General features: G+C 41.1%; 1 protein-coding gene across 2 annotated transcripts in view; it reads right to left on the bottom strand.

The window, feature by feature from the left end:
- The window catches only part of hunk (hormonally up-regulated Neu-associated kinase), a 60,538-nt gene extending 36,293 nt beyond the window's left edge, over positions 1–24,245 (bottom strand). For both annotated transcript variants that reach the window (XM_072260094.1, XM_072260095.1), the window contains exons 1-4: positions 22,844–24,245; positions 18,180–18,472; positions 5,758–5,813; positions 1,912–2,047 (exon numbers count right to left, since the gene is read on the bottom strand). In XM_072260094.1, coding sequence (XP_072116195.1) covers positions 1,912–2,047; positions 5,758–5,813; positions 18,180–18,472; positions 22,844–23,068 — 710 coding nt within the window. In that variant the 5' untranslated portion in view covers positions 23,069–24,245. The remainder of the gene's footprint in view (positions 1–1,911; positions 2,048–5,757; positions 5,814–18,179; positions 18,473–22,843) is intronic.
- Between the last annotated feature and the right edge of the window lie 244 nt (positions 24,246–24,489).

Here is a 24,489-nt window from a genome sequence, read left to right as displayed (position 1 = left end):
TGTTATGGGACTGGAGGCCTATCTGGTTCTGTAAGCAGGTGGGAGCGATGGGAAAGGTGCTTGTTTTGCTGTTGACTTGTTCTGTTTTGTTGTTGCTTGTGTTGTTCTGTGTAAGATTGTGGGCATGCTATGGAATGTGTGGTGACACTTGTGGCTGCCCTGAGCACTTTATACTTTATACTTTATTGTCATCAAACAATTGGTACTAGAACGTACAATCATCACAGCGATATTTGATTCTGCGCTTCCCGCTCCCTGGATTACAAATATTAAATATTAAAAATATTAAAAATAGTAAAAATTAGTAAATATTAAAATTTAAATTATAATCATGCTTGTAAATAGAAAATAGAAAAATGGAAAGTAAGGTAGTGCAAAAAAACCGAGAGGCAGGTCCGGATATTTGGAGGGTACGGCCCAGATCCGGGTCAGGATCCGTTCAGCAGTCTTATCACAGTTGGAAAGAAGCTGTTCCCAAATCTGGCCATACGAGTCTTCAAGCTCCTGAGCTTTCTCCCGGAGGGAAGGGGGACAAAAAGTGTGTTGGCTGGGTGGGTTGTATCCTTGATTATCTTGGCAGCACTGCTCCGACAGCGTGCGATGTAAAGTGAGTACACGGACGGAAGATTGGTTTGTGCGATGTGCTGTGCCGTGTTCACGATCTTCTGCAGCTTCTTTCGGTCTTAGACAGGACAACTTCCATACCAGGTTGTGATGCACCCTAGAAGAATGCTTTCTATGGTGCATCTATAAAAATTAGTGAGGGTTTTAGGGGACAGGCCAAATTTCTTTAGTTTTCTCAGGAAGTAAAGGCACTGGTGGGCCTTCTTGGCAGTGAACTCTGCTTGGTTGGACCAAGTCAGGTCATTTGTGATACTGACCCTGAGGAACTTAAAGCTTTTGACCTGTTCCACTTGCATACCACCGATGTAAGTTGGGTCGTGCGGTCCGCTACTCCTTCTAAAGTCAACAACCAATTCCTTCGTCTTGCTGACGTTGAGGGATAGGTTATTGTCTTAGCACCATGCCACCAGATTCTTAATTTCCTCTCTGTACTCAAACTCATCATTACCCGAGATACAGCCTACAATTGTTGTGCCATCAGCAAACTTATATATTGGTTGAGCAACACACATCAAAGTTGCTGGTGAACGCAGCAGGCCAGGCAGCATCTGTAGGAAGAGGTGCAGTCGACGTTTCAGGCCGAGACCCTTCGTCAGGACTAACTGAAGGAAGAGCGAGTAAGAGATTTGAAAGTTGGAGGGGGAGGGAGAGATCCAAAATGGTAGGAGAAGACAGGAGGGGGAGGGATGGAGCCAAGAGCTGGACAGGTGATTGGCAAAAGGAATACGAGAGGATCATGGGACAGGAGGTCCAGGAGGTCTCGTATCCCTTTTGCCAATCACCTGTCCAGCTCTTGGCTCCATCCCTCCCCCTCCTGTCTTCTCCTACCATTTTGGATCTCTCCCTCCCCCTCCAACTTTCAAATCTCTTACTCGCTCTTCCTTCAGTTAGTCCTGACGAAGGGTCTCGGCCTGAAACGTCGACTGCACCTCTTCCTAGAGATGCTGCCTGGCCTGCTGCGTTCACCAGCAACTTTGATGTGCGTTGCTTGAATTTCCAGCATCTGCAGAATTCCTGTTGTTATATATTGTTTGTGCTGGTTGTTGATGCAAACAACGCATTTCACTGTACTACAGATGTGATTTAAAAAAAAATCTGAATATGTTAGAAAATGTCAGCAAAGAAAACTTGCCTGGATAAGAAAATTGAATCTAGTCAATGAAATTAGAAAGAAAAATAATGTAGCATTCATTTTGAAGAATAATATAAAACATTAAAATTTGAGGCATTTACTTGCAATGAAGTTCTACTATTTAAATCTAGTCTAATCATTAATAAAGCACTTACATTGACCATATATCAACCTTGGGACCGTACTTCTTCCGTGCTAAAAGTTCTGGAGCTGCATAGGCTGGACTCCCACACTGGGTGCTAAAAGGGTCAGAATAACCCAAAATTCCAGCACAGTTGCTCAATCCAAAATCTAGGTGATCCAAGAGAAAGAATGTCAAAATCAAACTGGACATGTACAGTCATTCTCAGCTTCAAGACATGCCTCAAAAATTTCCTTGACAAAATCTGTCCACAGATTGAAGTGTTTCATTTTTCCAGTCTTGTCTATCGACACTATTTTATCCTCAAATTCCAATATTCTACACTTCCTGCTACAAGTTAGAGTAGAAAATATTTACATACTTTTAAATCTCCAATTTTACAAAACAATTTGAAATAACAATTGCCACTCTAAAATTTGAAAAAAAAATAACTCAAGTTAAGCACTTTAAAAAATCTTCAGCTATTCCAAATGAAGCAATTGGTATTAACAATCATATATAAATTACTAACATTTAACATAAATCTTTTTAAATTTTTTGAGTCATTGAATTACAATATATAACAGGGGGAAATGCTTTTCTGCTCAATGTCTCCACGCTAAACAAAGTGCTTGCACAGTTCAATTCTCCTGCATTTGACCTGCACATACCACTAAATCTTTCCTATTCATGAACCTTGAATCTGGCCAAATGTCCTTTAAATGTTGTAGTTGTACCAGTCCCTACCACTTTCTCTGGTAGCTTGTTCCATATACAAATATACAAAATATATATTTTTTTTGTGAAAAATTTACCACTCAGGTCCGCTTGAAACCTATGTTTTAGACTCCCCTGCTCTGGGAAAAAATCTTAGACCATCTCCCTTACCTGTGCCCTCCATAATTTTATAAACCTCTAAAAGTCATCCCTCAGCCTACTTCATTCCAAGAAAAAACATCTCAGCCTATCCAGTCTCTTTTTAAAACAAAAGCTCTCCAATCCAGGCAACATCCTTACTAATCTTTTCTGCACCCTCCCCAGGTTAATCACATCCTTTCTATAGCATGGTTACCAGAACTACACACTCTATGTATGTAGCACTGTGAGGATCATGTTTTTTGATTTCTCAAGTACCCCCAATAGCACACAGCCCTCATTGTGGGGGAAAAGCTCTTTCAATGCAGGATGGCTCTTCCATTGTGTCCTGGACAATGGACTACCTGACTGGCAGACCACAGTCTGTGGCGCTTCGGAGCTGTGTGTCAGACATGGCTATAAACAGCACTGGGGCCCCACAAGGAACTGTATTGGCTCTCTTCCTGTTTACCTTGTATACCTCGGACTTTAGCTACAACACTGAGCCATGTCATCTGCAGAAATTCTTCGATGACTCAGCAATTGTTGGGTGTATAAAGGGAAGACGGGAGAGTGAATACAGGGCTATGGCGCAAGACTTTGTCAAGTGGTACAAGCTGAATCATCTGCAGCTCAACATCAGTAAGAGAAAGGAGACGGTGATGGACTTTACAAAGACTAAGCCTGCACTGCTCCCTGTTACTATTGATGGCAAGAACATGGTTGTGGTAAGGACCTACAAGTACTTGGGAGTGCACCTGGAAGGCAGACTTGAGTGGGGCACCAACAAAGGGGCTGTGTACAAGAAGGGCCAGGGTCACCTCTACTTCCTGAAGAGACTGAGATCCTTGGCAGTATGCAAGCCTTTCCTTCACGTGTTCTACCAGTCTGTTGTTGCCAGTACAATATTCTATGCGGTGGTGTGCTGGGGCAATGGCATCAACATGGGTACTGCCAAAAGGCCCAATAAACTGATCAGAAAGGTTGGATCTATTATAGGAGTCAAACTAAACATACTGGAGGCTGCATTAGAGCAAAGGACTCTATGGAAAATCCTGGCATTTCTGGAGAATTTTTCTCACCCTCTGCATGCCACCTTGGCTGAACAGAGGAGCACTTTTAGTAACAGACTAAGACAACTGGACTGCTCCAAAGAGTGCTATATGAGGTCATTCTTATCCTCGGCCACTAGGCTCTATAATGAGTCAACCTATAGCTGGGGAAATGATGACCTGCCTCCTGTTAGACTGTTTGAGGTAACTCATTTTTTATTCTTTCTTACTTCTCTTCTAATATTTGTATATCTGTGTACTTATAATGCTACTGAGACACTGTAATTTCCTTTGGGATCAATAAAGTATCCATCTATCTATATACACTAGGTGGGATGTCAAGTAATATACAAGGTCTTACTGATGCCTTGTATATTATTTGACATCCCACCTAGTGTACTCAGTTCGTGTCTGATGAAGATAAGCATGCCATGTGCCTTCTTCAGCACCTTGTCTATGTGTGTCATTGCTATGTGTTTGTGCTCTTTGGTCTCTCTGTTCTACAATGCTCCTCAGGGCCTTTCAATTACTGTTTAAGTCATGCTCTGGTTTTGCTGCCCAAGATGCATCACTTCGTACTTATCTGAGTAAAATTCCAATCTGTCAGTCTTTGGCCCACTTTCCCAGTTAATCTATATCCTGTTGTAACTTCAGGCAAACTTCTTTACTGTCTACCACCGCACAAATTTTAGTGTCATCTGTAAAATTACGATTCATGCCACCTACATTCTTAACCAAATTGCACCGATCCCTGTAGCACGTAACTGGTCGCAGGCCTACACTCTGAAAATCAACACACCACTACCACCCCCGACTCCTTCTACAAAATCAATGTGTGTCCAGTCAGCTATTCAATCATGGATCCCAAGTAATCTCACCAACTGGACCAGTCTACTATTTTGGACCTTGTCAGATGAGTTGCTGAAGTCTACATAGATAACATCTACCACTCTGCCCATGACAATCCTTTTGGTTACTTCTTCAAAAAACTCATGAGACATGATTTGCTAATGCACAAAGTCATACTGACTTTCCCTAATCGTTCCTTAATATGCTTCAGGACATCAGAATTCTATTCACTGAATTACCGGATTTTCTACACAGTAAATACAGAAGAAAGTATTAATTTTAAGACCTCATCAATTTGAACATTGCAATATGTGCTTTTATATAGTTCCTTAACATATCAAACACTTTCCAGAATGAATAGCAGTTGGAGACCAGCATCAAAGGCTAACAGTTTACTTTTTTAGTAGCTGCCTTTAACTATGTTGCCGGTGCTCTCAGGTATCTGCTCGTTCTCAGAGATGAAACTTTCTAGTTCACTGTTTACTCCTAACAACTTAAACTAAGATAAACAAAAAATCTGGAAAATTCATGAGATTAATCATTATCTCACACAAAAAGAAAAACTAAAAAAAACAATTATTTGTGTGGAGGAGCCCTTTGTCAGGCAAGTGTTCCTATGAAAGTATTTACACCTTGTTGCTTCAAGCAGTTTCTGAACTGGCTTGTCTTTCTCACTTTGTTTCTATTATGTTTCATCTTCTCAAATCCCCCTTCAATTGTTATTTTTAATTTTAACATCTGCATAGTCCCTCTCCCAGAAAAACCCTCTAATATTGGTCAATCTCCTCTCAGTATTTTTATTAATTTCACCACATAGTATTCACCAGCAATTTTCCCCTTATTTTATTTATTTAATTATTTATTGAGATACAGTAGCAATAGGTCCTTCCAGCCCTTTAAGTGGCATTGCCTAGCAACCCCTTTGGGACTGTGGGAGGAAACCAAAGCACCCAAAGGCAACCCATGCAATCACGGCGAGAACGCACAAACCTCCTTACAGACAGCAGTGGGAATAGAACCCGGCTCAGCAGTACTGTAAAGCATTGTGCTAACCCCAACAGCACGGGAAAAATTTCAAAGTATCCAAGCCTTCCCAATTCTGAACCAATGCCCACTGAGCATACCTATTAATTTTATATTGTTTTCTTCATCAAGTAAAAGGTTTTCAATCTTCAGATCTCTGCAAAAAGAACAAAAGTGAAACTCATTAACTCATTCAGAAAACTCTGTTACTGTATTTAGAAAGAAATAACTTTGGTTAAAGGGGCAAGACACTACTGAAGAGAAACAAAGCTAGAACTAAAGTAATTAAGCCAAACTGAACGTATGCAATTATTCAGAGTTAGCACATTCGCAAAATTTGAATGCAGTCATTGAAAACTAGGTAGGATGTTTACTGCTCATGAAATGGGCTGTTATGCTCTGGGGATCCGTCAAGCTTGTTTGTGGCACATAGGCACTGGCAGAATAAATATCTCATTCTACAGCTCTGAAGTACAGCAACACATTATAATTTATTTTTAAGCATGTCTAATGGCTTTGAAAACTGTGAAGACCCACAATATTTGCAGCAAGTGGGGCAACACCTCTTTTCACAGTGTCGGTAAACACTCCTGCATTCGATTCCTCTGTGGGTTATTTAACTAAAAAGACATTAATGGATTAAATAGAAAAGCATAGATGGGAAACTGTTACTACTACATTAAATAATTATTGCACAGATGAATTCTCAATTGCAGGTGCAATGCTCTTTCTAGTATGGCAGTAAAATAGCTTCAGGATAGGCAGAAATGTCTGCTTTGCAAAAGCAACGAATAGCTGATTTTGTGGCAATTCAAAGCTACAATTGCGACCAGGAATGAATTGTATTTGAGCATTTCAATTCCAAATTGGATACTTGTAAATAGCTTAACATTATTCTGTTCAGTCTGCAAGTAACAGATTTGTATGTGCAGAACGATGCATTCTCACTAGAAAAAACAAGATTTTCAGTGAAGAATCAAAAGTGCAACCGACTGGGTCTCATATATCCTCTGAAGTAATTCCTATTATGATAATACTTTGTTCTCATTCTATATATAATTATTCTTCACCTTCCTAAGACCACAGGACATGGGAGCAGAATTAGGCCATTTGGCCCATCAAGTCTGCTCTGCCATTCATCATGACTGATTTATTTTCCCTCTCAACCCAATTCTCCTGCCTACACCCCATAACCTTTGACACCCTTACAAATCAAGAACCTATCAACCTTCACTTTAAATACACCCACTGGCTTGGCTTTCACAACCGTCTGTGGTAATGAATTCCACTGATTAACCATCCTCTGGCTAAAAAAAAACCTCCTCATCTCTGCTCTAAAGGGACTTCCTTATTTTGTGAAGTTTTCCCCTCTGGTCCCAGACACGCCCACAACAGGGAACAACCTTTCTACATCCAATCTATCTAGGCCTTTCATTTTGGAAGGAACAGTGTAGTTGTCCAAACTGCTGACTTTTTAATGTGCACCTTAACACATTAGTCAAAAATAGTATAGGATGCAAAACATTTCTCAGTATAAGGAGGGAAAAATCAGCCCCTGGGTACTGAAAAATCCATCCATATACTTTTTGATTGAAGACAACTTGGTTTTATCGTTATAAGTCTTTAAGACATAAGAGACTGTGCCACCATTCTATTATGGCTGATTTATTACCCTCCCAATCCCATTCACCTGCTTTCTCCCTATAACCTTTGACCCCCTTAGTTATCAAGAACCTATCAACTTTCACTTTAAATATACTTGTTGACTTGGCCACCACTGCCTTCTATGGCAATGATTTTCACAGATTCACCACCCTCTGACAAATTCCTCCTCACCTCTGTTTTAAATGGATGTCCATCGATTCTAAGGTTGTGCCCTCTGATCCTAGATTCCCTCACTACAGGAGACATTCTCTACACATCCACTCTATTTAATCCTTTCAATATTCAATGGATTTCAATGAGATCTCCCCTCATTCCTCTAAACTCCTGTGAGGGCAGGCCCTGTGCCATTAAACACCCCTCATATGTTAACCTTTTCTTTCCCGTAATCATTCTCGTGAACATTCTCTGGACTTTCTCCAATGGCAACATATCTTTTCTTGGATAAAGAGCCCAAAACTGCTCAAAATACTCCAAGTCTGGTCTGAGCAATGCCTTATAAAATCTCAGCATTACATCCTTGCTTTTATATTCTAGTCCTCTCAAAATGAATGCTAATATTGCAATTGCCTGCCTTAACACCAACTCAACCTGCAAGTTCACCTTTAAGAAATCCTGCACAAGGACTCCCAGGTTCCTTTGCACCTCTGATTTTTTTAAAAATTTCTTCCCATTTAGAAATAGTCTACACCTCTATTTCTTCTACAAAGGTGCATGACCATACACTTCCCTCCACCATATTCCATCTGCCACTTCTTTACCCATTCTCCTAATCTGTTCAAGTCTTTTTGGGGACTCACTGCTTTAAAAATGTGGGTTATGACCCAAGAAAACAAATGGCTGAAGTCACATAGCACTTTAGTGCAAGGGACTTCATTAGGTGTGTCAAAAATCAAACTTACAAAAATTAATGAAGATAGCAAGAAGAAAAGTGCCAATTCTTACAAAAAGATGGCTACCAGAAAACACAATAATAGCTCCATACTTTGTCCAGTGTGAATTCCTGGCAGCCCCCATCTCTCTCTCTCCAACTGAGGACAATCTGCTCCTTTTTTTAACACTTGGACAAACCATCTTTAATTACCTACAAAGTTAACTTAGACCAAACATGAATTAGAATATGATGCACCCCACAGTGTAGGTACTTCTCTCACTCTCCTTTTTCTCCCTCTGTCCCTCTGAATATACCCCTTGCCCATCCTCTGGGTTCCCCCCCCCCCTGTCTTTCTTCCAGGTCCTCCTGTCCCATGATCCTCTCATATCCCTTTTGCCAATCACCTGTCCAGCTCTTGGCTCCATCCCTCCCCCTCCTGTCTTCTCCTATCATTTTGGATCTCCACCTCCCCCTCCCACTTTCAAATCTCTTACTCACTCTTCCTTCAGTTAGTCCTGACGAAGGGTCTCGGCCTGAAACGTCAACTGCACCTCTTCCTAGAGATGCTGCCTGGCCTGCTGCGTTCACCAGCAACTTTGATGTGTGTTGCTTGGATTTCCAGCATCTGCAGAATTCCTGTTGTTTACATATTTACACATCCCCATTACCAAAGGAATGGAAAAATCAGCCACATAAAGTGGAAAAGACACTATAAAGGTAACCCAAGTGTATTAGCTCAGTTTAGGACCCATTATGAGAATATACCAGGGAAGAAATGTGTGGTAAAGAAGGCAAATGCAATGTTCAAGGGAACTAGAATATAAAAGCAAGGAGATAATGCTGAGCCTTTATAAGACATTAGTCAGGCTGCACTTGGAGTATTGTCAACCATTTTGGGCGCCATATCTCAGAAAGGATGTGTTATCATTGGAGAGAGTCCAGAGGAGGTTTACGAGGATGATTCCAGGAATGAAGGGGTTAACATATGCAGAGTGTTTGGCAGCTTAGGGCCTGTACTCACCAGAATTTAGAAGAATGCATGGGGATTGCATTGAAACCTAAATAAAGTGGATGTGGAGAAAATGTTTTCTATGTTGGGGGTATTCAGAACTAGAGGGCACAGCCTCAAAATTGAGAGGCGACCCTTTAAAACAGAGGTAAGGAGGAATTTTTTTCACCCAGAGAGTAGTGAATCTGTGGAATGCTCTGCCACAGACTGCAATAGAGGCCAAGTCCATGGGTATATTTAAGGCAGAAGTTGATCATTTCCTGATCAGTCAGGGTATCAGAGGATATGCTGAGAAGGCAGGTGTATGGGTTTGAGTGGGATCCAGGATCAGCCATAATGGAATGGTGGAGCAGACTCAATGGGCTGAATGGCCTGATTCTGCTCCTATGTCTTGTGGTCTTATGGACACTGAAGTGCGTACACTCAGAGCAACGACTGGAGAGTGACAAGGTTTGTGTGTGTGTAAATGCACTTGTGTAAGGAATGTGTTTACTAAGTACTCTCCATCACACCCTGCTTCCTCAGCTCTACCTGCCCCTTCACCTATCTTTGTATTGTCCGCTAACATAGCCACAAAGCCAGCAGTTCTGTCATCCAAGCAACACAGACAAAATGCTGGAGGAACGCAGAAGGCCAGGCAGCATCTATAGAAAAAAGTGCAGTCGACATTTCAGGCTGAAACCCTTCGGCAGGACTGGAGAAAAAATGCTGAGGAGCAGACGTATAACATGATAAGAAGTGTTCTCGACAGCCGCCCCTGCGGAACACCACTAGTCACAGGCAACCAACCAGGAAAGGTCTTCTTTATTCCCAATCTTTGCCTCCTGCCAGTCATCCAATCTTCTGTCCTGTTGGTATCATGTATTATGTTAGATATCTTCTCCTCCACAATCACCTTCAGCACGAGTGCACCACAAGTCTGTGTGCTCTATTTGCTTTATACTTATAACCGTGAGACTAAGTACAGCTCCAATACCATGTTTAAGTGTGCTGATCACTCCACTGTGGTTGGCTGAATCAAATGTGGTAACTAAACAGCATATAGGAGGGAGATTGAAATTCTGGCTGAGTGGTACCATAACAACAATCTCTCACTCAACATCAACAAAACCAAAGAGCTGATTTATTGACTACAGAAGGAAGGAACAGGAAGTACAGGAGACAGTCCTCTTCATGGGACCAGAAGTGAAAAAGGTCAGTAACTCTATATTCCATGGTGTTATCATTTCAGAGAATCTATCTTGAGTCCAGCATGTGTCATTGTGAAAAAGGCACACAAGCACCTCTACTTTCTTAGAAGTTTGCCAAGATTCAGCATGTTATTTAAAACTTTGACTAACTTCTATAGATGCACAGTGGAGAATATACTAACCAAATGCATCACACCTGTAGGGAAACACCAATGCCCTTGAGCAGACAAATTCATAGATAGAATAGTACAGCACAGTACAGGCCCTTCGGCCCACAATGTTGTGCTGACCCTCAAACCCTGCCTCCCATATAAGCCCCCACCTTAAATTCCTCCATATACCTGTCTAGTAGTCTCTCAAACTTCAGGAGTGTATCTGCCTCCACCACTGACTCAGGCAGTGCATTCCACGCACCACCACTCTCTGAATAAAAAACCTTCCTCTAATATCCCCCTTGAACTTCCCACCCCTTACCTTAAAGCCATGTCCTCTTGTATTGAGCAGTGGTGCCCTGGGGAAGAGGTGCTGGCTATCCACTCTATCTATTCCTCTTATTATCTTGTACATCTCTATCATGTCTCCTTTCATCCTCCTTCCCTCCAAAGAGTAAAGCCCTAGCTCCCTTAATCTCTGATCATAATCCATACTCTCCAAACCAGGCAGCATCCTCGTAAATCTTCTCTGTACCCTTTTCAGTGCTTCTACATCCTTCCTATAGTGAAGTGACCAGAACTGGATACAGTACTCTAAGTGTGGCCTAACCAGAGTTTTATAGAGCTGCATCATTACATCGCGACTCTTAAACTCTATCCCTCGACTTATGAAAGCTAACACCCCATAAGCTTTCTTAACTACCCTATCCACCTGTGAGGCAACTTTCAGGGATCTGTGGACATGTACCCCGAGATCCCTCTGCTCCTCCACACTACCAAGTATCCTGCCATTTACTTTGTACTCTGCCTTGGAGTTTGTCCTTCCAAGGTGTACCACCTCACACTTCTCCAGGTTGAACTCCATCTGCCACTTCTCAGCCCACTTCTGCATCCTATCAATGTCTCTCTGCAATCTTTGACAATCCTCTACACTATCTACAACACCACCAACCTTTGTGTCGTCTGCAAACTTGCCTACCCACCCTTCTACCCCCACGTCCACGAAAAGTAGAGGTCCTAGTACAGATCCTTGTGGGACACCACTCGTCACGATCCTCCAATCTGAATGTACTCCCTCCATCACGACCCTCTGCCCTCTGCAAGAAAGCCAATTCTGAATCCACCTGGCCAAACTTCCCTGGATCCCATGCTTTCTGACTTTCTGAATAAGCCTACCATGTGGAACCTTGTCAAATGCCTTACTAAAATCCATATAGATCACATCCACTGCACTATCCTCATCTATATGCCTGGTCACCTCCTCAAATAACTCTATCAGGCTTGTTAGACACGATCTGCCCTTCACAAAGCGATGCTGACTGTCCCTGATCAGACTATGATTCTCTAAATGCCCAGAGATCCTATCTCTAAGAATCTTTTCCAACAGCTTTCCCACCACAGACGTAAGGCTCACTGGTCTATAATTACCCGGGCTATCCCTACTACCTTTTTTGAACCTTCAGAAGATAGTGGATATAGCCCAGATTATGACAGGTAAAGCCCACCCCACCACTGAGCACATTTGTAAGGAGTGCTGTCACAGGAAAATAACATCCATCATCAACCACCCCCACCATCTAGGCCATCCTCTCTTCTCACGGCTGCCATCAAGGAGGACGTATAGGTGCCTCAGGTCCCACACCACCAGATTCAGGAATAGTTATTACCCTCCAATCCTCAAGCCCTTGAACCAGGCTCTTGAACTCACCCCAAGACTGAACTGATTTCACAATCTGTGGACTCACTTTCTACAACTCATGTTCTCAATATTTATAATTTACTATTTTGTTTTTTGTTTCTCTTTTGTATTTGCATAATTTGTCTTCTGCATGTTCATTGTTTGTCCATCTTTGTTGAGTGCAGTTTATCATTGAATCTCAGGATAGTATAAGGTGATATACTGCATATGTACTTAGATAATAAATTTGCTTTGAACTTTAAACTTTATACCTTGATTATGTCCTGATGGCCCAAACTGTTGACTGTTTACTCTTTTCCATACATGCTGCCTGACCAGCTGAGATCCTCCAGCATTTTGTATGTGTTACTTTGATTTCCAGCATCTTCAGATTTTCTCTTTTTTGTAATTTTATGTTTATTATCAGTGAGCTGTTCTTCACAAAGGGCTTTATCAGATGTCTTTTGCAATTTCAGTTAAAAACACATGCTTTAACACATAACTTTAATATCCTCTTCAAAAACTTCCATTGGGTTTATCTTTTACCAATCTATCATTTTGCAGAACAACTGTAAAATTCTCAGTGCATTCAGTCACTCTTTTCTAATTATAGATTTCAGCATTTTCCTGTAACAGATGTTTTGCTGACCTGTCTAAAATTCCCTGTTTCCTCTCTCCTAATTAGCATAATAACATGCACAATGTTCATTCCCAAGTTACATTTCCAGAATCAAGAGAAATTTGAAATGTGATAATTAGAGTAACTATTGTGTTCTTGGCTAGCTGCTATAACATCCTAGATCTTGAGATATGACAGTCTCTAAAACCATTATTTCCATTGCCACAGAAATTTATATTTTGTTACCTTTATGGTTCCTTGTCCCTGATACAGAATTAGTTTTTCTATTAATTTCGGGATTCTATCTTCTTCTACAATAAATACTTATATAAAATACTTGCCAATATAATCAACCAATATCATGGTGTTGTTTAAAATATCACAATCATTGGTTTTTGCTGGTACCATATTGGCCCAACCACACCAAATTTAATTGTATTTTTAATTGATTTTAACATCCTCTTATTAACAGCTCATCCACCTCTTTACTATATTTTGTCAACAGATCAACAGAACCCACAATAGGTTTTTCACTTTAGTCTGCTCTTTTATTTTACTTTTATGTTGTTCTCTATCTCTGTAATCAACCGTGGCTTGCCTTTATTTTAACAATCATTGTCACTGTTTTGGACACTGCTGGTGTTCTGTGGTTTTATCCATTAGTAGATTGCTTCTCAAAGTCTAACCCTATATCCCCACCGTGAGAGGTGGAAACGGGTAAGGTCAGCCAATAGGGCTCTGGTGAAACCGTATATGCCAATCCCCTGTATAGTGGATACAATGGATTACAGAAACATTGATGAACTCCAACCATACCATCGACTTTGGACAATGGAGATGGGAGGTCATCAATGGCCCATGCTCCACTGGGAGATAAGGACCCAAGAAGATTAATGGGTTATTCTCTGCTGTGGCTGGTATTTCTTAAGGAATGGCTGGATATCTCCTTGTCAATTCCAATGCTTGTGCATGTTCAGTGAAAGACAGATGTTGAAGGCAAGGTGAAGGTCAGATATAGACACTTATAACCTTCTGTTCCACCATGGAAATTGCAGAGAGAACATCAGTGATGTACAGAATTACTGAGCTGAGAGGCAGGGTGTACAAGGCTGACAGAAGAAACAGCATCTCATCCATGCAAATAGGGTTATCAACCTGAAGTAAAAATACAAATGCATATAAATGGTTTATTTATTTTTCCTTGTTTAACTTTCTAATAATTACTTTTAGGACTGGATGGGGCTTTTGATGATTTTTAGTCAATGACAACAATTGAAACTATTTTTAAATGTATTTGATGCTTCCAGTTCTTTGACAGCAGTGAGTGGTCAAAGAGCATCAAATTATAGAGAGGAAGACCTTAAGATCTGCTACCTGAGGTTAAATCACTACTTGCGGGCAGAATGAGTCTGATTAGTTGGAACTCTGATTCTGAATTAGGTCATTCTGGGTGGGCTGGGGACACCATGAGCAGTGAGAACAAGGTGGTGGGTCATATCCAATAGGTGGAGTGGCTCGATATCATAGCCAGTCCTCTTTCTTGCCTACTCCCCACAGGTACTAACGCCTTTACAAACTAAAATTTGTTAAGTTTGAACCTTCAAAGATTGAATAATTCAGTCTCCACATCTCTTCAGCATAGAGAACTTCAGAGATTTATCACCCTCTGGGAGAAGAGAATCTTCTCACCTTTGCCTTCAATTAGAGGCAACTCATTCTGAAGCTGTGACTCCTGGTTCTGTACCCCACACCCTCCCATCTCCTGGCATCGATCCTGTTAGAATGTTATAAGATCAGCAGTCAATCTTTCAGACTTCAATGTAAATAGGCTCAACATGTTCAAATGTTCCTTATAAGACATCCTTTCATCATAGGAATAAAGGCTCGTGAACCTTCACTAAAATTCTTCCAGTGCAAAATCCTGCCTTAAATAAAAGATCGTAACTATTCAGCACCCCAGGTGTGGTCCCATGAATCCTTGTAAAGTTATAAGACTTACATTTGAATATACATATGAATGCATTTTTGTACTTAATTCCTCTGTGAATAAAGGCCAACATAACATTCCATTTACCCTCATAATTACTTGCTGTACTCGCATGTTAATGTTCTCTGTTTCATGTATAAGTATTCCCAGATCCCTTTGTTAGGCAGCATTCTGGAGTCCTTCTCCATTTAAAATTACCTTGATTTTGTATTTTTAATACCAAGTGGATAACTTACCATTTACCCTTATTCTGGTCCATCTGCAAAATACTGAAATAGACATTCAACCTACCTACTCTCAGTAGTCACCAGTACACCTGCTCATTAATGCAAATATCTAATCAGCCAATCATGTGGCAGCAACTCAATGTATAAAAGCAGGGAGCAGGGAGGAAAAAAAGGTTCAGTTGTTGTTCTGACCAAACATCAAACATCAACATGTGATCTAATTGACTTTTATTGTTGGTGCCAGACAGGGTGGTTTGAGTAACAGTCTCTAGAATTCACAAAGAATGGTGTGAAAAACAGAAGACATCCAGTGAGTGGCATTTCTGTGGACAAAAACATTAATGAGAGAGGTTAGAGGAGAATGGCCAGACTGGTCTAAGCTGACAGGAAAGCAACAGTAACACAAGTAACCATGCATTACAACAATGGTGTGCAGAAGAGCATCTCTGAATGTTCAGCAAGTTGAACCTTGAAGAGGGTGGGCTACAGTAGCAGAAGACCATGACCATACACTCAGTAGTCACTTTATTAGTTACAGTACCTCCTATACTTAACAAAGTGGCCACAGCGTAGATTCCTTTGCAGACATTTTGCATTGTCCTCATTGCTTACTTTCCTGTCTGCTTTTGTGTCATTAGCAAATCTGCCTCAATTCACTCCATCCCTTTGCCCCAACCAATAAAAAATTCTGTACATAATTGATACTAGTGATGCTAGTAGCAGACCATATCATGGAACTCTAATTAAATCTAGAATATAGCTGCTTCACCTTCCTATGGATGTGATTAAAATAATGTGTCTTTGTGAGTGATTCATTTTCCTAACCCACTTTTTCACACTGTGGATTGTGAGCGTATACAATGAGATACTAAAGGAGGTTCTAAACAGGGGTTCCCAACATGACTTCTACGGACCCCTTGCTTAATGGTGTTGGTCCATAGCATAAAAAAGGTTGGGAACCCCTGCTCTAAAGTGATATAACTGGTAAAATCTGAGAAAATGTTGGACAGAGCTATGAGTAAATGTATTGAGAAGCTTCTGAATATACTCACTCAAATCTCTATCAAATCAGTATCTAATGTGATATGTTATTTACCTAAATGGATATACCATATTAGGAATCTTGAAATGGCCATTGCTAAACTTATTGCATTAGGTGAATTAGTTTTTAAAGTCAGTTAGAGGCAGCAGAATAACTCACACAAAATGTTGGAGGAACTCAGCAGGTCAGGCAGCATCATTTTTACATTATTGACATACAGTGCAGAATTCGGCCCTTCCGGCCCTTTGAGCCGAGCCACCCAGCAATCCCCTCGATTTAACCCTAGCCTAATCACAGGACAATTTACAATGACCAATTAGTCTACTAACCGGCATGTCTTTGGGTTGTGGGAGGAAACTGGAGCACCTGGAGTAAATCCACGCGGTCACGGGGAGAATGTACAAACTCCTTATAGGCAGCGATGGGAATTGAACTTGGTTGCCTGTACCGTGAAGCATTGTGCTGACACTATGCTATGGAGACAAATAAAGAATTGGTCTTTTTGGATGAGAAACATCGTCTCTTTATTCCTCTTCATAGGTGCTGCCTGACCTGCTGAGTTCCTCCAGCATTTTTTTGTGTGTTAGTCTGCACCTGTAGAATTTCTTCTGTTTTAGAGATACCAAGATACTATTTTCAATTTTATAATATGTACCAAATTATTTAAAAATACATATGGGAAAAGGAAGAAGATGGCACCAGCAAACAACGCTACCAAAGGCAACCCCCTCAAGACAGTTCATGAAGCAACCCCCTTCACTTCTTCTACATCTTCTTTTCATTTCAGATATGGTTCTGCTACTGTTAGAGTCTGTTATCTACATCCTGGCATTGTGATGTAAAGCTGATAAGGCATTCTGGTGCTTTACTGTCTCCAGAGTATTCCACAAGGCTGCAACAAAGCATACAGTGTGGAAGACAGGAAGCAGGGAACGAGCTCATGATCAACTCCTTCTCTCCCTGATCTTGCTGATGAAAGCGCTGGGGAAGATTGAAATCATCGAGGTGGGTGCTGAGGGAAAGCAAGTGCTCAGTGCCATCTACCAGCCTCTCAATCACTGCTGCCGGAGAAGGCGTCTGCGTGTGGCAGTCTCATGCCCTTTCTCACTCACTACTCCCAAGGGAAAGTCCTTGCACTTGAGTTACCTCTTCCTCCCTTGATGCTGTCAGCAGGTGGTGCTGGAGCAAGGTTTAATTGACCCAGATTGTAGACTTGGACTCCAATTTAGGTTTATGATGTGTTCTAGTTTCTAATTCTCGCCCTGGTCACTCTTTTTTGTTACTACTTCTGGGCAACTTTTGAATCAGGGCCGCCTGCAGATAACGAACACTGAGATGAAATGTACTGAAATATGCCTTTTGATTTTGTGTTTTATATTCTATGTTTTCATTCTTTTTGTTGCCGTTTGCATATTTTTTTGTGCGTGGGGTGGGGGGGGTCGATATTTGATGTTTTTCTTTGAACGGGTTGGTTCTATGGTTCTTCTTTGTTTGGTGAGTGCCTGTGAGCAAGACGAATTTCAGAGCAATATACTGCATACATACTTCGATAATAAGTGTACTTTGAATCTTTGGAAAAGGTACCATCCAGTCCATCAAAACTCTCCCCATTCAATAGTTAACTTTCCTATCACATCAGCATCAGACTTCTAACATGCACATTAAATAACTTAAACATTGCTGGCAGTTTTTTTTTTCCTATGTTAATGAATAAAGATATTCATCAAGCCAGATATTCTAAATTTCCTTTATCCCATTCCCATTTACATTCCAGTTTACCTAAACAACTGTAACAGATGTCAGAACATTGACTTCAAGGCTTTCTGATATGCTATTCATCATTTTAAGGTATTTATTTTGACATATTTCAGGTGGCAGCATGACTTTTTGATGTTGGGAACAGCAGTGTCAGCCAAGTGTGCTTACATGACAGACAAAGAGTTGATTACCATCATCAATAATGATACTATGATAATATGCCCTTTTATAAGATTAAATCTACCCGTGAAAAGCAAATACACACACACACACACACACACACACACACACAAACACACACACGTATGCACACCCATACACCTACCTATGGACCACTCCTGCTCGGTGCAGGTGCTCCACTGCTAGAGTGAGTTGCCTGATATATCGGCGTGCCTCTGCTTCTTCCAATATCTTTCTGTCATACATTTTGTGCATTAAGTTGCCTCCTGTGCATAGCTCCATAACCAAGTAGTAGCTGTTCTCTGTTTCGAGTATATCCAGAAGCTGCGTGATATTTGGGTGCCTGATCATCTGGTGGATCTGTCCTTCTCTCCGCAGGTTCTTTGTTACATAGGAGTCTTTCTTGGCTTTCTTCTTATCAATAACCTTCACAGCCACCTAACAGATAACAGAAATTCTGATTACTATTCAGCACGAAATTTACTCCAGCCCACGTCTGCAGCTAATTGATGAGCTAACTCCTTTTGGAAAGATAATTGACTCAAAATGAACAGGTGCCGTGTGGCCACTTGGGTCTTATGAGGTTTGAAATGTTCATACTTTCCCAACTACAATTGTGAAATACACCCAGCAGTTAAAACTGTCTCTGGAGAGTACGGTTCAAATTATACATTGTAAGTAGTAAACAGAGTGTTGGTGATTATCGTCCTCTGATTGATGATAACCATTTGGAAACAAATTAAGGAAGGTTCCACAAGAATGTGAACTGTATAATGTCAAAGCATTGTTGTTTTACAATAATCTTTTAAAGTTAAATCAGGCCTGACATTAAATAATGCCAGCAATTCAGTGCATTATTTCTCAAAGCAGGAGACTTCACATGTTGCAATCTGGAGCATCTCAGAGCTCTGGTGGGGAAAAGGAAACGTTGACAATATTATATGCGTTTCTGCTCACCGCACTACCTGATTGATGGAAAGGATGCACAGGCGATTCACCAGGATGTTGCTTCAGTTATGACTCTGGCTAGACTGGTTTATTTTCCTTGGAGCCGAGGAGGATAAACACTAACTTGTCCCTCTCTTTTCCAGTTCTGATAAAGGGTCACTTACTTGAAACATTAACTGTTTTCTCTTTTAGATGCTTTCTTTTACAGTCTGAGGCATAGAATGCTTGAGAAAGGGGATCACTGAGAACCATATAAAAAGTTTTATGCAGTTGTGATCACCACGCTAGAAGAAGGATGTGATCATAATATTGTTGGTGTGGGAGTGTTGCCAGCAATGGAGATCATTAATTAAAAATTCAAGTATTCATTTTTAAGATATTTTCAGTAAATGTTAATAATTTAATGTACTTTTTATATCTTTACACCTGCTGTAATTTTCATGGAAAATTGATCAATGTTCAATTTTCTGCTCTGGGAAGAACCTTAAGAGCATTGTGATCTTGCACAAGGGAGAATGCTGCTTTCAAACCAAGGACATAGAACATAGAACAGTACAGCAGAAGAACAGATCCTTTAGCCCACAGTCTGTGTTGAACATGATGCCATATTAAAGTAAATTTTTCTACTTGCACATGATCCATATCACTCCATTCCAAGAATATTCATTAGCCTGTCTAAATGCCATTGAAACACCACTATTGTGTCTGTTTCTGCCCTACCCATTGGTGCAATCAGGTGACCAGAACTGCACACAATACTCCTGGTGTGGCCTAACCAAGACTTTAAAAGACATGCTTGTGAGGCTCTCCTGTAGTTGATTTGCTTCTTTGCTGCCACCAATAACTTAACTAAGAAGAAAGGAGAAGCACACCAGGGGATTCAAATCAAAGTTAATTGAGGTAAAGGTGTTAATTTGGTGGAGGAAATAATTCGGTCCTTGCACTGAATGTGTATTTGGAACTGAACTCTGTTATTGCAACTCATGGCAGTCTAGTCTTGAACTAAAAATATATAGGACTACATATTCTCCAAACCAAAGGGGACCATCAAAAGCCAAACCGTTCCATATTTTGGCCATCTTACTTGGAGTTCTATACTTGTATTCTTGCAATCTAGTTTCCACTATTGTTATAATACCTCCTTGTTAAATCTATTGCAAAAAAGTGGTAAAGCAGAACATTAATGTTTATGCATATTGAATCTTCACTAAAAATACTACAAACTGAATGTTCCAGACTGTTTGACATTGTAGAGAAGTTGGCACATCATGATTCACCCAAGCAACCAAAATTACAGTAAGAACATAAACAGGAATACAACATGTTCATGCATAAGGCTATATTATTGATGAAGATCACCAATAAAACCCTTTATAATTAATGCATTACTCTTTGACTTTCTCAGTCTGCCTCAGTCTTTAATATACTTGACCACCTCACCCCCTTCTCCCGTCTCTCAGCTACACACCAGCTAGGTTTGTCTGAATTCATCAAGCTCCATTCATATTTACCTAGTCATAACCAAAGATCATTCGCAATCCCTTTCCTAGATCTTATCTCTTTCCAAATTATAACCAAAAATCTTCAATCCAAAATATTAACTGAGTTTCCCCTTCCATAGATTCTGCTTCTACTTCAGACTTCCAGCATCTTCAGTTTTTTAATGTTAATTCCGCTCCCATCTCTATGGAGATTTGACATGACATCTAAAACTTTGATGAAATTTTCATATACGTGTGGTGGAAAGTATATTGACTGGCTGCATCACAACCTGGTATGGAAACATCAATGCCTTTGAATGGAAAATCCTACGAAAGGTAGTGGATTGGGCCTAGTACAGCATGGGTAAAGCCCTCCCAACCATGGAGCATATCTACATGAAACACTGTCATAGGAAAGCAGCATCCATCATCAGAGAACCTCACCATCCAGGTCATGCTCTTTTCTTGCTGGTGCTATCAGTTAGAAGGTACAAGAGCCTCAGGGCTCATACCACCAGGTTCAAGAACAGTTGCTACCCGACAACCATCAGGCTCTTGAATAGAAGGGGACAACTACACTTACTTGTCCCGTCAGAAAAATGTTCCTACAACCAATGATTTCACTTTCAGGACTCTTTATCTCATGTTCTCATTATTTATTGCTATTTATTTATATTTGCATTTGCACAGTTTGTTGTCTTCTGCACTTTGGTTGATCTTTCATTGATCCTGCTATAGTTACTATTCTATGGAATTGTGAGAATGCCCACAAGAAGCTCACGGTGTATAAGGTGACACATATGTACTTTGATAATAAAATTAACTTTGAACTTTCCCTTCCGGTGGCTACAGCATTGCCTCTGATTATAACCATGGACTTATCCATGTTTATTCCCATTCCTCAGTGATATCATCAAAAGACAGGAGCTATTTTCATCAAGTTGTGCCACACCATTGTATCATTCTCTGTCTCTAAATTTGTCCAGCATCCAAAATAAACCAATGAAGTACAGATAACTTTCTCCTGTTTTTGAACCAATTATTCCAAGTTTCCTCTGGTCAGTCTCTGAAGTTGAAGTGGATAGTCTGAAATATTGGTAATGCATTTGACTCAGAAATTAGTTTTCAGCTATTGTGCCATCAGAAAGAGCAGCTTCGGTCTCTATGAAATTGCCCGACTTTGTCCATGCCCAAGCTAATCTCCTGTGAAACCCCTCATGTCTGTTGTAAAATCTCAAGACCTGTCTATTCCAACACAATACTGGTCAGCTTTTCTTGGTGTTTCCTCAAAATATGAATTATCCAAAATTTTGCAGCAATCTTAAACAATCCCATTCACTGACTATCCTTATGCTTGCTGACCACCGAAGCAACACATTAGTCTAGAAATTGAATATTACCCTTTCTTAGTGTGTGAATGCCCATTCAGCTTCACAGAAAAACAAAAGCAAAATTGACCAATAAGACATTTGAAGGTACAGGAGAATGGATTACACGCAGAAAAATTGACTGAAATAGCATATGCACGGTTCGTAATTGGGGCCACACTTAATATAGTGCACCTTCAGCTGCTTCGCTATACACCAGTCTAAGGAAGGTATACTCTGCCTGGTAACCGCGTCCAATGCGGCCGTCAAGGTGCTGAGAAGCAGAGGGAACACCTTCTACATTCACTTGAGGTGGGAGGGATGACCTATGGGGAATAGTTCAGTAGAAGTGGTCCATAGTCTCTGATGAGTAGCAAGGTGAATACAGAGTCCCTCCTCCCCTGGACTGAAGAATTTAGAACTAAGGGTCGCGGTCTCAGTTTAGAGATAGGGATCCGTTTCTCTGCTCAAAGGGCGGCGAGTCTTTGGGAACCTTCACTCCAGCAAGCCACTAAAGTCCTTACTTTATGCTGAGATTTTTGGTCAATAAGGGAATCAAGAAGAACAGATATCATGTGGGTAGTGTACTGGCCGTTTTCTTGTTTTAACGAATAGCAGAGTGGAGTTCTCGCGGCTCTGTGACCTGCTCCAGCTCCTTTCCCATTGTATTACGGGTCAGATCACATCTGGCTCTGAGTTAAACCACCATCCCGAGGGAATACTTCTCCAGCATAAGTTAGCGCGCCTTTGACCAGAGGCGTTCAACTCCAGTGTAACCCTGCCTTGCTCCTCAAATGCCGGGAAACCTGTTCCGTACCTCCTGCACTTTTGTAAATATGCAAGGAGTTGTTCTAAACTATTGTCATTATCAGACCAGAAAACAGTAATTCTGGAAATATTGGCGTTAGACCTCTGAAGCAATTCATCTATTTTTAAGTTTTTGGTGTTTCAGCCAAAACTTCAATGATCCAATTGAATAAAAAAATTAAATAAGAGTCGGAAAACTAAGTTACCTTTTCACCAGTCAGAACATGCAATCCTTCTCTGACTTTGGCGAAAGATCCCTCGCCTAACTTCCTCCCAATCAGATAACTTCCGACCCGCTTGGTGTGGTGGAAATTGCGGATTGACTCTCGAGAAACATGGGCAACCGAAAATGGAAGGTTAATTTCCGAGCCGGAAACGCGGAACTCTCCCGGTGACGGGTCGTCCAGGCTGTCTCCGGCCGCCGCCGGCATCCTTGGCCTGGGAAGTGGCTTCTTTCGCCGCCTCTGCAGGAACGTGCCGGCGATCCGGAGCGATAAACGCAGGCAGCAAAGGTCCACAAAATAAGTAATACGCTCCGATTTCCAACTATCAGTAGTTCAACATCGGTCCAAACAACTCAGGCACCAAGTGGAATTGAAAGAAGTCGCCCTGTGCAGGTGTCCAGTTACTTGCACTTACAGTCTAATTGACACAAAGAATGTTAGTCAAGCAAGTTCCGTTTCTCTTCCCCGCTCTAGCAATGTTTACAAGTGGGGCGGCGAACAGTTTATATCAAATGTAGAGATCGTCATTCCGACAGCTCCACTGTACTTCCTGTGAGAGAGGCAAACGAGAGGGGTTTCAGAGGCAGCAAAGTAATCAGACAACTGCCATATCGGCGTATTTCTCTTCAGAAAACCCGCGGGCACGGTTTGCCGCTGGAACAGCATAGAGAGAGCAGCAGCTCCCAGTTCTGGAAGATATATATTCGTGTTTTCAGTTTGATCTCATTAATCGTGTCTGATCCATATTGACAGATGCGATGCCGCTCCGCGATTCGTATAGATTTCTGGTCAGTTTCGGTCACTGGAGAATTCTCTGAGACACACACAGACATGCACACACTGAGCTGCGCGAAGGGCACCACTGATTTCATCTTTTGAACTTTCTCGGATTTCCAGAAGGCGGGAGCAATCCCAACCTCTTTTCCTCGTACGCGATTTGTGATTTTTTAACCTTCCCACTGTCTCCTTTCAAATTTGATGACGCCTTGTTCTTTCCTCCTGTGAACTACCTTTTATTTTATTAATTGTACCTTTCTCGACGGCACGGTCTTTAATCAGCTCCTTTTGAAATCCTGTTAAACTGTTCTTTCCGATTCTCAGCTCACTGAAGTAAAAGAAAGGTGCCTTTAATAATACACTTTTCAAACTCTTTGCGCAGCGTTTATTAATGATGTATCATGTTTTCCCTCCTTTACCAAAACGGCGCCGAAACTTTTCTCCCAGGTTTTCCGATTTTGTTCGTATCTCCTCATCGCGAGGGAAAAGGAAAGTTGCTCCGCTTGGACATATTTCTATCACCATACATGGCTGGGTCTACATGCTGATTATTATTAATGTGGCCTTCACCCCAGCGGAGTTTCTGCAGAATTGTGTGATTGTGACCCTTGCTATCGTCTGTTTCCTTTTTAACTTGACGCTTCTGGATCTTTCCGTGATTTTATGCACGTTCGCCCTGACCCGCACAATACTGACCCGCACAATACTGACCCTTTCCTGGTCTCTCCCCTCCTCAGCTAGCTCTTTATTTTCCTTTTGGTTTCCCGTCTCTCGTCGAATTTTGTTCTATTTCACCCTCCCATTTCCCCTCTAATTCAGTTTATCGCGTCTTTAATTTGCTTTCTTTCGTG

This window comes from Mobula birostris, chromosome 6, assembly GCF_030028105.1.
Source record: "Mobula birostris isolate sMobBir1 chromosome 6, sMobBir1.hap1, whole genome shotgun sequence".
Taxonomy (NCBI): domain Eukaryota; kingdom Metazoa; phylum Chordata; class Chondrichthyes; order Myliobatiformes; family Myliobatidae; genus Mobula; species Mobula birostris.
This window is presented reverse-complemented; position numbering and strand designations above follow the sequence as displayed.